Raw genomic sequence first — 12,699 nt, 5'->3', positions numbered from 1 at the left:
TGAATATTTATTTTTCTTAATAATTTTTTTATTCTTCATTATGATATGACACAACTTACACACTTTAATTTTGAAAAAGAAAATGGAATCCATATTCTCCCATGTATTTTTGAAGTTATGATAGCTTAGGAAAGAGAGAATGCCGTGTCTCTCTCTCTCTCCTCCTTTCTCAAGCCACTCAAGGATAAATGTGAAAGAGATAATTGATCCTTTGATTTGGTCGCAAATATCAGACTGGAAAATCCTTTCGTTTGCGCTCTCTGTCTTTTTTATGCTGTCTGTTGTGATTATTTTGCAACAAATGTAATCCAACTTGATAGAATATTTCTGACAACTCAGGCAGCGAGTAGGCAGTTTTGTGGACAGACCAACTGAGTTGATTCTACAGAGCTTACTTTATTGGTCAGACTCTGATGCTACAGTAGGGAAAAAGTTTTTAAAAATCATCTGTGTAAGCAATCCTGGAGCCATCAAATTAGTTGTTCGCTAAACATTGGCCCTCTGACTTCCATGGACTTCTGTCATGATTGATTCCTTTTGGTGTATTAACTTGTCAGCCAAGAATATAATGTGTATTTTAGGGGAAAAAAGTTATTTTTTTTATTTTTTATCATGTCTGCATCAAGGAGAAGATAACCAAGAGAATCATTCAAATCAAAGCTAAAGACAACGCCTCTGTGTATTCATTAGAATAAAACCTCCAGGCTAAAAATGCTGCTTAGCTTTTCTATCAACCTTAAGCGACACTTGGCGAATTACGTTTTTATTTAGTTCATCTGAAAGCTTCTTTCAAAATCTGAACCATCCAAGCTTATGTTCATGGCAATATCTTTGCTCCCTTTCTTTTCCACACAAGCTCTTCTTCTCTTGATCCTTTTATTTTCCTCCACATATGTCACCTCACAAGCACCACCTGCCTCAAACTTTTCATGTACTGTTGATTCACCGACCACATGCTCTACATATTTCACTTACCTTGCCCAGTCACCAAATTTCTTGGACCTCGGAAACATTTCTGATCTATTTGGGGTCAGTCGTAAGGAAATAGCAAATGCAAGCAACCTGGATATTTGGGGTCAGTCGTAAGGAAATAGCAACTGCAAGCAACCTGGAGTCTGAGGACGCCCCATTATTTCCAAATCAACTTTTGCTTGTACCTAAACCTTGTGGTTGCACAGGTAACCGATCTTTTGCCAACATAACTTACCAAATCCGGCAAGGTGAAAGCTTCTACTTGGTTTCGACTACTTCATTTGAGAACCTCACCCGTTCGCAAGAGGTGGAAGCTTTGAACCCCAGTCTGACTCCAACCCTCTTGCATGCTGGTGACAAGGTTATATTTCCTTTGTTCTGTAAGTGCCCTTCAAATACTCATTTGGAGAGCGGAATTGCTTATCTCATTACTTATGTGTGGCAACCTAGTGATGATCTCACGAAAGTTGCTGCTAAATTTAATGCCTCTGAACGTAACATTGTGATTGAAAACAACTATGTGAACTTTACTGCTGCAGTCTACCTCCCGGTATTGATCCCTGTGTCCCAGTTGCCAGTTCTCTCTCAGCAATACCCCTCTCCTGAAAGAAGAGAATCCAGGAATCGTTGGATCATCATTGTTGCTGCTAGCATTGCAAGCGCTCTTTTGATCTTCCTTTTGATTGCTTTTCTGGCCCATAAACGTCGTTCATATAACAGAACTAAAGCTTTGGATCGCGCTGGATCTTGTTTGGAGACCAGCGATCTCATTCAAACAAAGGAACTTACAAAACTGGAGAGTTTTGAAGCAAAGATCACACCAGATAACCTGCTTCCAGGGGTTTCAGGCTATCTGGGCAAGCCGATCATTTATGAGGTTAAAGAGATCATGGAGGGCACGATGGATCTAAATGAACATTATAAGATAGGAGGATCAGTATATAGGGCCAAAATCAATGGCCGGGTCTTGGCAGTGAAGAAAACCAAGGATGATGTCACAGAAGAACTAAAGATTTTGCAGAAAGTCAGTCATGCAAATCTGGTTAAACTAGTGGGGATATCATCTGGATTTGATAAAGAAGGAAATCTCTTCTTGGTCTATGAATTTGCAGAAAATAGATCGTTGGAAAAGTGGTTGCATCCCACCTCTGAATCTTCCTCATACTCTGCGGGTTTCCTCACTTGGAGTCAAAGGTTACATGTAGCACTAGATGTGGCCAGTGGCCTGCAATACATGCATGAACACACTCAACCAAGAATCATTCACAAGGATATTCGAACAACTAATATTCTTCTCGATTCCACATTTCGGGCGAAAATAGCAAATTTCTCAATGGCTAGACCTGCCACAGACTCATTGATGCCAAAAGTTGATGTATTTGATTATGGAGTTGTTTTGTTACAATTGCTTTCTGGAAAGAAGGCCATGGTAACCAAAGAAAATGGCGAGATTGTTCTGCTGTGCAAGGAAATCAAAGCCGTCTTGGAAATTGAAGAGAAAAGAGAAGAGAGTCTAAGAAAGTGGATGGATCCCTGCTTGGAGAGGTTTTATCCCATTGATAGTGCTCAGTGCTTGGCAAACTTGGCAAGGTTGTGCACTCTGGAGGAGTCTTCAGAAAGGCCATGCATGGCAGAAATTGTCTTTAACCTCACAGTTCTCACTCAGTCATCTCCTGAGACATTTGAAAGATGGACAACTGGGATGGAAACAGAAGATTTTACTCGACTCATCAGCCCTGTCACAGCTCGTTGATTTAGCATAGAAGTAACTGGGCTGACAAGTCCAAGTAGATCTCCTACATCCAATTCTTGCAATGAAAATCAGTGTACATTAACAATCTTTCAGTTTAAGTTATGGATGGTTTTATAGTGTGAATAGAGCAATGTTTAACCTCATAATGAGTTTATATTCTGGCTTATTTTCAATCTATAACATAATAGAACTGTAAAGTGAAAGTATATATGCTACTGCATCTGTCAATTGAACACTATATAGGTCAACATTTACATCAGAAATTGACCCCCCTCCACAAATATGGTTCTGATATCTTTGCATCAACTTGAATCTTCAACAGTGAGGAGACTATTTCACCCATACATGGTCTACTTTCTGGTTCTTGTTCCAAGCAGGCTAGACTCAACTTCACCAGTCGCAGGACAAGTTTCATACTACACTTCTCCATCAGACAAGGATCTATAAGGCCACCAAGTTGAGCTTCTCCTTCATCTTCCTCCATAATTGAAATTATTGCTTCCGATAATTGCATTTCTTCTTCATCCTGTATAAAAACTGCTTCCTTTCCAGTTACTAATTCCAGCAGAACAACCCCGAAAGCATATACATCAATCTCAGGAGCCACCAAGCCATATTCTACATACTCAGGAGCCATGTAACCTTTTTCCCCCAACGCCCACCTCATTGAAAAATTCATGTATTCTTCTTGCTTTGCTGAATGTGCACAGCTGAAGTTAGCAATTTTAGCCCTTAAATGTCTGTTGAGCAGAACGTTGCTGCTACAGATGCGCTTGTGCACACATATAGGATCAGTGAAGTTGTGAAGATAGTGAAGCCCATTAGCAACATCCAAGGCAATCTGAATCCTAAAATTCCAACTTTGAACTTCAAGACAATCCTTTCTGCAGAGCCAATCTCTCAAAGAACCATTCTCCATAAATTCATAGATAAGGTAGGAACCCTCCTGATGCTCACACGCAGCATAAAGCCTTATTAAATTGAAGTGGTTAATCTTTCTCAGAAAAATCACCTCATTAGATACATCTTTGCTCATCTTTTTTATCGCTACTACTTGTCCACCGAGTACCCCTTGATAGACGGAACAACTCAACCTATTTTCGGTGCTGAAATCTTTGGTGGCCACCCTTAGCTCCTCAAATTTGTAGATTTTCAACCCCTGATCTACCTCAGCAACGTGATGTCGGAATTCTTCTGACATAGATAATATCTTTTTCTCCTTTCTATCCTTCCGAGCTCCACATATTTTCTTTTTGTAAAGCAACAAGACCATAGATAAAATGAAGGACATGACTAGAAAGGAAATTCCAATTGTGATTGTTCTTTGAGATCCCTTACCTGGTCTCTCGATCCGATGAAATGGATTGTGAGGAGAAGAATTGGGCGGTAGTGGATAGTGAATTATGGTTTGAGAGCTTGAGGGTTCATTTGACAGTGGTATAAGAATAGTGGTAAAAGGAAAAACAGTTGGATTATCTTCAGTGAACCCATTTGCATAGGTTACACTGTTTGTGCTCGCATTGAATCTCCTACTGACATGACGAACTTCATCACCCCAACTGACCAAGTAACTTAATAGATACTTTGCGCCATTTTTGGTTTGATTGCTAGTAGGGCAAGCACATCTAAGTGGCACCTGCAGTTTCATACCAATATCCAAGCCAAATTCGCTATAATTGTTTTCGTGAATAAGAGAGCTACAAGTTGCTAAACCCTCATACGTGTAGTTGGCAATTGTAAAATATGTATCATAATTACTTGGAATTGTGTAAGAGGTGTTGGCCTGATAGTATTTCCCTGAGCAGGAGCAAAGCACAGGAACTATTACCTCTCTATCTGTTCGGAAGACAGCTGAGCTTGAGAAATTGTTGATGCGAGCAAGCTCAAGTGGGTCTGCAGAGAGGAGGTTTGAAATACTAGAGATTGTGTTATAAGGAGGCTGAGATTTGTAGATGAGAAAGGCTTGGCAGGATCGATTCCTGCCGTTGCAGGTGTAGAGAAAAGCTGGAGATGGACTCGTTGCATCGCTGTTATCACAATCCATGACCGCGTTTCCTGAATAACTTTGTTGGGCATGGAGATTTGGAGATAAAAAGAACAAAAATAGGAGACTCAGAAGAAGCTGATTCATGTTGGATGCCACTTTTCAAAAGACTTGCAGATTTGAAAAATTGAAATGAGAGAGTGTGAACTTTGAAACTCAGCTTCCCTGGATTCATTAGTAACATTAAATAATTTTGTTGTCTGTATCAGCTTGGCAGAAGGTTTTTATAAGAATATCAACTTTTATATGGTAGGTATATGGGGTCGTAAGGCTCTAAATTAAGACCAAATCAATTACAAATAATTGAAAAGAGGAAAAATATTCGAAGTCCGTTGCCTTTTTCTTCAGTTTCTGGAGTATTTTATCAGGTTCATGACATGAGCAGCAGACAAGAGGTTGCAGAGAGATTAGAATAACTAGAGAATACATTGCATTCTCTTGAATCAATAAACAATTCCAAATACTTATGATTTATATGATAGGAAACAGCTTCGACTACCAAGGTAGTCCTAGGTAATAAGGTGTAAAATATCAAGAAAGAAGTTATTGAAGGAAGGATCAATAACAGAAGGTTGTCCTGAATATATTATACTAGCATTATTGCGAGGGTAGAATCGATGTCACAACCAGTGCTTCCAGGTAAATGACTTGAACAGTTCATCTGGTTACCTGTTCCATCCTACCCTGAATGGGCTAGGAATACCAAGAAGTTGCAGCTAGAAATTGGAAACTGCATCTGTGCCGTTTGATTCCAATTTTAATTCTTATCCATAAGAGTATAAGAGCATGTTAAAGAAGGGCTAAAAAGAAAATCTTGTAATTTTAGCTTTTTTTATTTGTTTATGTTCATTCCAACTGGGTAGCTAAACTCATAGCAAAAATAGTTATTGAGCACGATAAAAGCTATTTTTATCTTTTTTTGTAGCAAAAGGCAAATATAGCAAAAAGCAAATGAAGACGTTGGCAACCGTTTTTTTCTATGTTGATTTATATCCGTTGGCCGACATTAATGTTTTTCATTTAAAAGCAGAACCAGTCGAAGGAGGAAGATAACATTTAAGCAAAATAGAAAGAAAAAAACTTATTTGCAAATTTTACCCTTCTTTCTGATTTAGAAACAAGAATTAATCGTTCTCCAGTTAATTAATAACATCGATTGTGTTAATTAACTTAAATCAAAAAGTATATTTGCTTAAAGATTTTTTCTATTTTTATTATTTTTTTTGCATATCTTGATTTTTATTTGCTATCTGTAATGATTTTTATTTCTTCGTTATTTTATGTTTTTGATATGAGTTAAGGAAAACAATTTTTATTTGTATGGTTATCTTTGACAAAATTGAAAGAAAGTAATGATAATAGCTGATATTGATAAAAATATAGAGTGAATATTTTAAATTTATTTTTTATTGTCTATTTTAATTTGAGGTCAATTATATTTTATCTTGTTAAAAATACAACTAAACCAAGTGATTAGATTAATTGTATGATTAGATTAATGTTAGAACAAGTAGAAGGCAATTCTTATTATTAATTCACATGTATGGAAATTACAAAATTGTTAGACATTGAATGTGAGCTTCCTTTATACCCTTTTATAAGGTTTTAACTTGATTTTTTTTTTTTAATATAGATGGATTCAAATTTTCTAAGCTCTTTTACCAACTTTCTTATGAGCAAATCAAAAGATATTCTCTCTTAACTAAGTGATTCTAATCAATTAATTAATGACTTAACATACTCGAATTTAAATGATAATACAATAAAAAAATTACAAAGAAGTAAAAACTTCTCACAAGAAGAAGATTGTTTACTTGTCTCCATATGGTTAAATACAAGTAAGGATCTAATTACAGGAGTTGAATAATAAACAAAACAATTCTAGGCCTGCATACATGCTTACTTTGTAGAGAATGGAGGAAACTTGAATAATCGTTTCCAAATAAGCATCTCAAGTAGATGGCAAGAAATAAATAGAGAAGTCGGTAAATTTATTGGATTTGTTACTCAAATTGAAAATAGTTAGTAAAGTGGAATGATCGAAGAATCAAGGGTAATTTTAATATTCATTTCCATGTTAAATTATTTATTATTTATTTTTTTACCAGATTAATGATACTTAGCAAATGTATGCTTCTTGCATTGGCAAACAATTTCAACTAGAATATTGTTGGGTTATCTTAAGAAAAGAACCCAAATGACAATTTAAACGTGTAAGTCAACATCAAAGGTCAAACAAGAAATAAAAAAATCATGTCAATGCAAGTTTGGCTTCATCAACTCTATTTACCCCTGATTCTGTTAGTTCAGGAGAAGATAGTGAACCATTGATTTATTAAGATAGACCAATCGATCAGAAGGCTATAAAGGAACAATTTAAATGTAGAGAAGAAAAAGATAAAGTTAGGGAAGTAACTGTAACAAATCTCTTACAACAATTCAGGGATACTTTAGTTGAAATTGAGGATTAAAAGAAACAAGATAGAAAAATTATGTTAGAGCAACAAGCCATGATGATTCAACAAGTCAAGAGAAACAAGAATTGGAAAGGATTGATAAAGAAGAACAAATTATGAAAATGAATATTTATAATTTGGATCCAATTTCTGCAGTGTATTTTCAAAATAGAAAGTTATAAATTATGCAAAAGAGAGGTTTTAATTTTTAATTAACTTTGATTGATTTATTGTAATGTAATGTATTTTTAATTAAATATGTAGAAAATTCTTTGTTATTTTAAATATATTGTTATGAAATTAATATTAATTCATAATATTTTTTTGAAGTTCCTCTAACACTTAAAAATAATAAGTAGGATTAATTAACTTAAAAGATAACAACCATAATGAAAAGAAAAAAAAACATAAAAAACTTGAAAATTAGGATAACATAAGAAGTTCAAATCTAAAGACTCTACTCGTTGCCATATTGTTCCCATAAATGTTCAATCAAATCTTCTTATAGTTGAGAGCTAGTTGCTCTATTCCTAATTCCATTATGAGTTTGAAAAAAATTATGTAGTTTTGGTATTTCACTATGTGACACTGATATAAAGGAATTGACTTCATATTCATGGTCAAATCTAAGGTTCATTGCTCTTTCATCATCAATAATCATATTATGCATTATTATGCAAGCTTTCATAATATATGCAAGCGTTTTTTTATCCCAATATCGAACAGGTCCATGTACAATTGCAAAACGAGATTGGAGCACCTCAAATGCTCGTTCCACATCCTTTCTTGCAGACTCTTGCTTGCTTGTAAAATATTTTTTCTTTGCTTCTAATGGTTTTAGGATTGTCTTACCAAAAGTTGACCAATTAAGATAAATCCCATCTGCTAAATAGTATCCCATTGTATATTCATGCTCATTAATTATATAATTGACAGGAGCAGTATGACCTTCAGCAAGTGCAGCAAAGATAAGTGACTAATTAAGAACATTAATATCATTTAATGATCTAGACATTCCAAAAAAGGCATGCCATATCCAAAGATCTTATGAAGCCACCGCCTCTAGAATTATAGTTGGTTCACGACGATAACTAGTATACATCCCATGTCATGCAATTGAGCATTTATCTTATTTTCAATGCATACAGTCAATGCTCCCTAACATTCTTGGAAATGCATGCTGCTCTCCAATTAATAATAATAGACAAATATCGGCCTCGTTTGATGCCCTTAGATACCAATCACCAAAAATTTCTACAATTGCTTTGACAAAAGTTCTAAGACTTTCTATTGTAGTAGTTTCTCCAATTCAAAGATATTCATCAATAAGATTTGCAGGAATACCATATGCAAGTATTTTGTGAGCAGCAGTTACCTTTTGAAGGCAAGGTAAACCAAGAACACTAAGAGCATCTGTTCTTTATTTGAAATATGGATTATGAGCTTTCACTGCATTTGTGATCCGAAGAAAAAGACGATGATTCATCCTAAATCTTCTTTGAAATTGATTTTTAGTGAATTTAGGATTTTCAGCAAAATAATGATTATATAACCTTAACTCACCTTCCTTTCTATTACGATTGACAATATTGTGACCAAGAATAGAGCCACAATACTCCGTTCTTCGCCCTTAATTATTCAATTCTTCTTTAGTAGCCACAACGGTAGCAACTTGAAAAGCTAACATGGGAGTGTCATCATCAAAATCAAAAGCATCATAAAAATTAAAATTAGAATGATTCATCATGAATTTTAATAGTGGTAGCAACTTGAAAAGCTTAAAAATATTCATATAAATAAATTTTAAATTATATCTTTTAACTTTCATATTACTTCATTAATTTTATATTACTTTTATAAATTACTCATATTAATTATATAATTAATAACATCATAATTATATTATATATAAAATATCTAAATTAGTTATATAATTATATTAAAATTAATTTAACATGAAATATATTAAAATATAATTAGCTTTTCTAAATAGTTTTTTACTATTAAAATATATATAATCAAAAAAACTATATTTATACTATTCAAAAAACTATTTTTTTTTTTTAATTTGGTTTATACTATTCAAAAAACTATTTTTTTTTAATTTGACTATTTAATATAACATTTCCTGAGATGCTCTTACGCAGAACAACTTTTCAATAACAAGTTAGGTGGTGAATCTCCTATGCAACAATCTTAATACATCCTATCTAAGAATTACTGGTGGCCATCTTCTTGGTTGACTTAAAAGATGCTCTTATGCAGAAGAACTTTTCAATAACAAGTTAGGTGGAGAATCTGATGGATCTCCTATGCCACAATCTTAAAACATCCTGTCTAAGAATTACTGGTAGCCATCTTCTTGGTTGACTTAAATCTAAAGACAACCATGGATGAAATTTAAAATTTTACGTAGATATATTTAACTTGTTTCCACTAGGATCATAGAATTTATAGACTAATGATTTCAAGTGTCGCTACACTGAAAAATATAATATTTGCGGTTCCTACTTTGTAATACATCTCATCTTTACAAATTTAAGCTATTAGATGGAAACCAGAAATGAATGTTGACCAAAACGTTGAAAAAACGAAAGAGTAATTGATGAAAGAATTCACTTAGGTTTCTAACTAGAGATATGGCAGCCAGATACATTGCTAGACAATTCCCAGGCCAGCGACGTAGTCAAAATTCTTGAGAGAGACTGAACGATTTCATCCATGGTCGGGCGATCTCCTGGGTTTCTGTTTAAGCAATTATCAATCAATCTGACCACTAAAACAGCAAGTCCTGAAGGATAGTTCTCATGCAGTGAAGGATCAATGAGTTGCTTCAAACTCTCCCCCAGCCCATCTTCCTCAGATAGAGCACCATTTAAAACATCTGATAAGTTCCTATTTTCCTCACTGTGTAAAGCAGCAACTTCTTTCCCGGTAATTATCTCCAGAGTGAGAATCCCAAATGCATAGACATCAAGCTTTGAGGAGACAACTCCATTTTCCAAGTACTCAGGAGCCATGTAACCTTTTGTCCCAACAATGTGCCTTGTCAAAGCAAATTCACCATCCTGGTCACCTGTTGACCTTGCCAGGGAAAAGTTTGCAATTTTAGCCCTTAAATCACTGTCAAGAAGAATGTTGCTGGTCTTTATATCCTTGTGGACATGCGGATAGTTAGTGAAACTATGTAGATAATTAAGTCCCGTGGCGACATCGGAAGCAATCTGTATTCTTTTTGTCCAATTTAAAAACTTCCCTTCATTGCTTCTATCATAAATCCAATCACTCAATTGTCCATTAGCAGCGTACCCGTAAACCAGGTACCAATGACCATCATTGAAACAAACACCGGAGAGGCGAATTAGATTAGAATGGTTGATCTTATTCAACAATTCTATCTCTTTAGACACGTCTCCATTCATCTTCTTAATGGCAGCAAAGTCACCATTGATTAGACCACGATAAACAGACCCTTTGATCCAACAGCTAGGACTGAAGTTATCAGTTGCAGCTTTCAGATCTTCAAACTTGTAGACTTTGATGGATTGAGCTATAGCGGATATACTCTCGAAAAACTGCTGAGATTCTTCGTCCATCTTCTTGTTGAGTGGTTTCTCATGTGCCTCAAAGCTTTGCGATTCGATGACTGGACCGGGTTGCTTCTTCCTTTTACGGGACAACATGAAGAAAATAATGGTTCCAATGACTATTGCAAGAGCAATTCCTCCAAAAACCCCAACTACAACATAAAGCCATGTTTTCTTTGAGCTTTTTTCGGGGTTTGGAGATGGTGATGGTGGTGAAGATGAAGCTGGAGGTGGTGGTGGCACTACAGTTTGAGAACTTGTTGGCGTGCTTTGTAAAGGAATTAGGAGTGTTGTGAAGGGAAAAATGGTGGGATTTTGCTCAGGGAGTCCATTAGCCTCGAGAGTTCTCCCAGTAGCTGCGCCAAATTGTTCACTAATAGCTGGAACGTCATCTCCCGGTGTGACTAAGTAACTTAAGAGATACCTTATACCTAAATCACTCTGGTTCTTTGTGGGACAGGCACATCTAAGGGGAACAGTGAGTGTTTCACCGCTAAGTATATCGTCAGTTCGCGTACTTTTTTGATTCTGGAGAGCTTGACAGGTTGAGAGGCCTTGATAGGTGTTATTAGCAATCAAGAGAAGAGTATCGTTCGGTTGAACAATATAAGATGCGTTTGCTTGAGAGTACTCGCCTGAACATGAGCAGTTTACTGGAACTATCACCAACTGGTTTGATGGGAATGTTGTGGTCTCAGAAACTGAATTTACTTCAGAGAGCTGAGATGGGTCAGATCCCAAAAGGGTAGATATGGAGGCAACAGTGTTGTAACGAGGCTGGGATCTGAAGATTAGATAAGCTTGGCAGCTCTTGTTTAGGGCGTTGCAAGAATACCCAAGAGCAGAATTTTCGGTGTTGGAACAATTTGTCGTAGCTTTCCCTACATATGGTTGCTGAGCTTGAATCAAAGAACTGTAACAAACAATAAAGAGAACAAAAGAAGGAACAACAGAAAGGCAGCTCATGTCGAATCGGGAACGATCTAAGGAGAAACAATAGGAATGGGCTATGTATTCAGGCAAGGCAGAGGAGTAGCGTGAGGAACTTGTTCCTTTTCCTTTGAAGAAAGATTCTTAATAACAACTGCTTATGAGGAGGTATTATCATGGAAGTTGTCTGACCATCTTATCTCTTTCCACAAAGTCAAAACGAGGAGGTATAAAATCATGGAAGTGGTCTTCAAAAACATAGTTACTGTTCCATAACTATTGACATAGTTTATCCCTTCACCTTCCAACTAAGACAAAATCAAGAGAAAAACGAGTTCAAGAAGAAGAAGCAACCTCTGAGTTTAACTTTGAACAAATAATAGCAGCCAGGTCAGTGGACAAATTGGCGCATAATTCCAACAAATTAACAATAATCAAGGAAAGCAGGAAGGCCAACTGAAAAGTCTTTGCATTTTACTTTTACAAAAAAAAAAAAACGGGGACCAATTAAAAGTCCCAATGGTGGTTGTTGACTTGTGGAAAACATCAGTTGATTGCTTAATCAATCTATAAGCCAAGCCCAGCACCATCAAACACTGTGTGCAGTTGTAGTCCACACAGTCCCCGTAACGAAAAAAAAACGGTGGCCATGTAAAAATCCCAATGGAGGTTTGGACTTTTTTCAGCAAGCGTGACCCAAAAAGAGTTGCATCCCGCTAGATTTGTGGCCCATTCTCCATTGCGAGTCGGGCAAAATTTTGTTTGATGTAAAAAAAATGCTAGGGCAAAAGCAATTCAAGTTTATTGGTTCGATTCATGATTTAAAAAATATAAAAAGAATTGAATCTAATCCTATTTAAATTATCAAATAGGCCAGTATTATCGGGGTGAAACTATATATATATAAAATCTTATTAAATTAAATGAATTCACTTCACAATCATGAATATAGAATTA

General features: G+C 35.6%; 3 protein-coding genes across 3 annotated transcripts; 1 reads left to right on the top strand and 2 right to left on the bottom strand.

The window, feature by feature from the left end:
- Nucleotides 1–346: 346 nt before the first annotated feature.
- On the top strand, nucleotides 347–2,875 carry LOC105114876 (protein LYK5-like). Its single transcript, XM_011011581.1, has 2 exons — nucleotides 347–1,047; nucleotides 1,088–2,875. Exons 1-2 carry the CDS (start codon nucleotides 814–816, stop codon nucleotides 2,723–2,725), a joined length of 1,872 nt encoding a protein of 623 aa, XP_011009883.1. The 5' UTR covers nucleotides 347–813; the 3' UTR covers nucleotides 2,726–2,875.
- A 53-nt stretch (nucleotides 2,876–2,928) lies between these two features.
- Nucleotides 2,929–5,011, bottom strand: LOC105114875 (lysM domain receptor-like kinase 4). Its single transcript, XM_011011580.1, has one exon. It carries the CDS (start codon nucleotides 4,854–4,856, stop codon nucleotides 2,982–2,984), a length of 1,875 nt encoding a protein of 624 aa, XP_011009882.1. The 5' UTR covers nucleotides 4,857–5,011; the 3' UTR covers nucleotides 2,929–2,981.
- A 4,633-nt stretch (nucleotides 5,012–9,644) lies between these two features.
- Nucleotides 9,645–12,161, bottom strand: LOC105114873 (lysM domain receptor-like kinase 4). Its single transcript, XM_011011579.1, has one exon. The coding sequence runs from the start codon at nucleotides 11,776–11,778 to the stop codon at nucleotides 9,853–9,855; it is 1,926 nt and encodes a 641-aa protein (XP_011009881.1). The 5' UTR covers nucleotides 11,779–12,161; the 3' UTR covers nucleotides 9,645–9,852.
- Nucleotides 12,162–12,699: the final 538 nt, after the last annotated feature.

Source organism: Populus euphratica, unplaced genomic scaffold, assembly GCF_000495115.2.
Source record: "Populus euphratica unplaced genomic scaffold, PopEup_1.0 scaffold592.1, whole genome shotgun sequence".
Lineage (NCBI taxonomy): Eukaryota > Viridiplantae > Streptophyta > Magnoliopsida > Malpighiales > Salicaceae > Populus > Populus euphratica.
The sequence above is the reverse complement of the archived record's forward strand: the minus strand, read 5'-3'. Positions and strand labels throughout refer to the sequence as shown.

Excerpts from the sequence above, each read along its gene's own strand:
- LOC105114875 (XM_011011580.1), bottom strand. The coding sequence starts at position 4,856 with ATGAATCAGCTTCTTCTGAGTCTCCTATTTTTGTTCTTTTTATCTCCA.
- LOC105114876 (XM_011011581.1), top strand. The coding sequence starts at position 814 with ATGTTCATGGCAATATCTTTGCTCCCTTTCTTTTCCACACAAGCTCTT. Across the intron at positions 1,048-1,087 it reads GGGTCAGTCGTAAGGAAATA|GAAATAGCAACTGCAAGCAA; the intron begins GCAAATGCAAGC and ends GTCAGTCGTAAG.
- LOC105114873 (XM_011011579.1), bottom strand. The coding sequence starts at position 11,778 with ATGAGCTGCCTTTCTGTTGTTCCTTCTTTTGTTCTCTTTATTGTTTGT.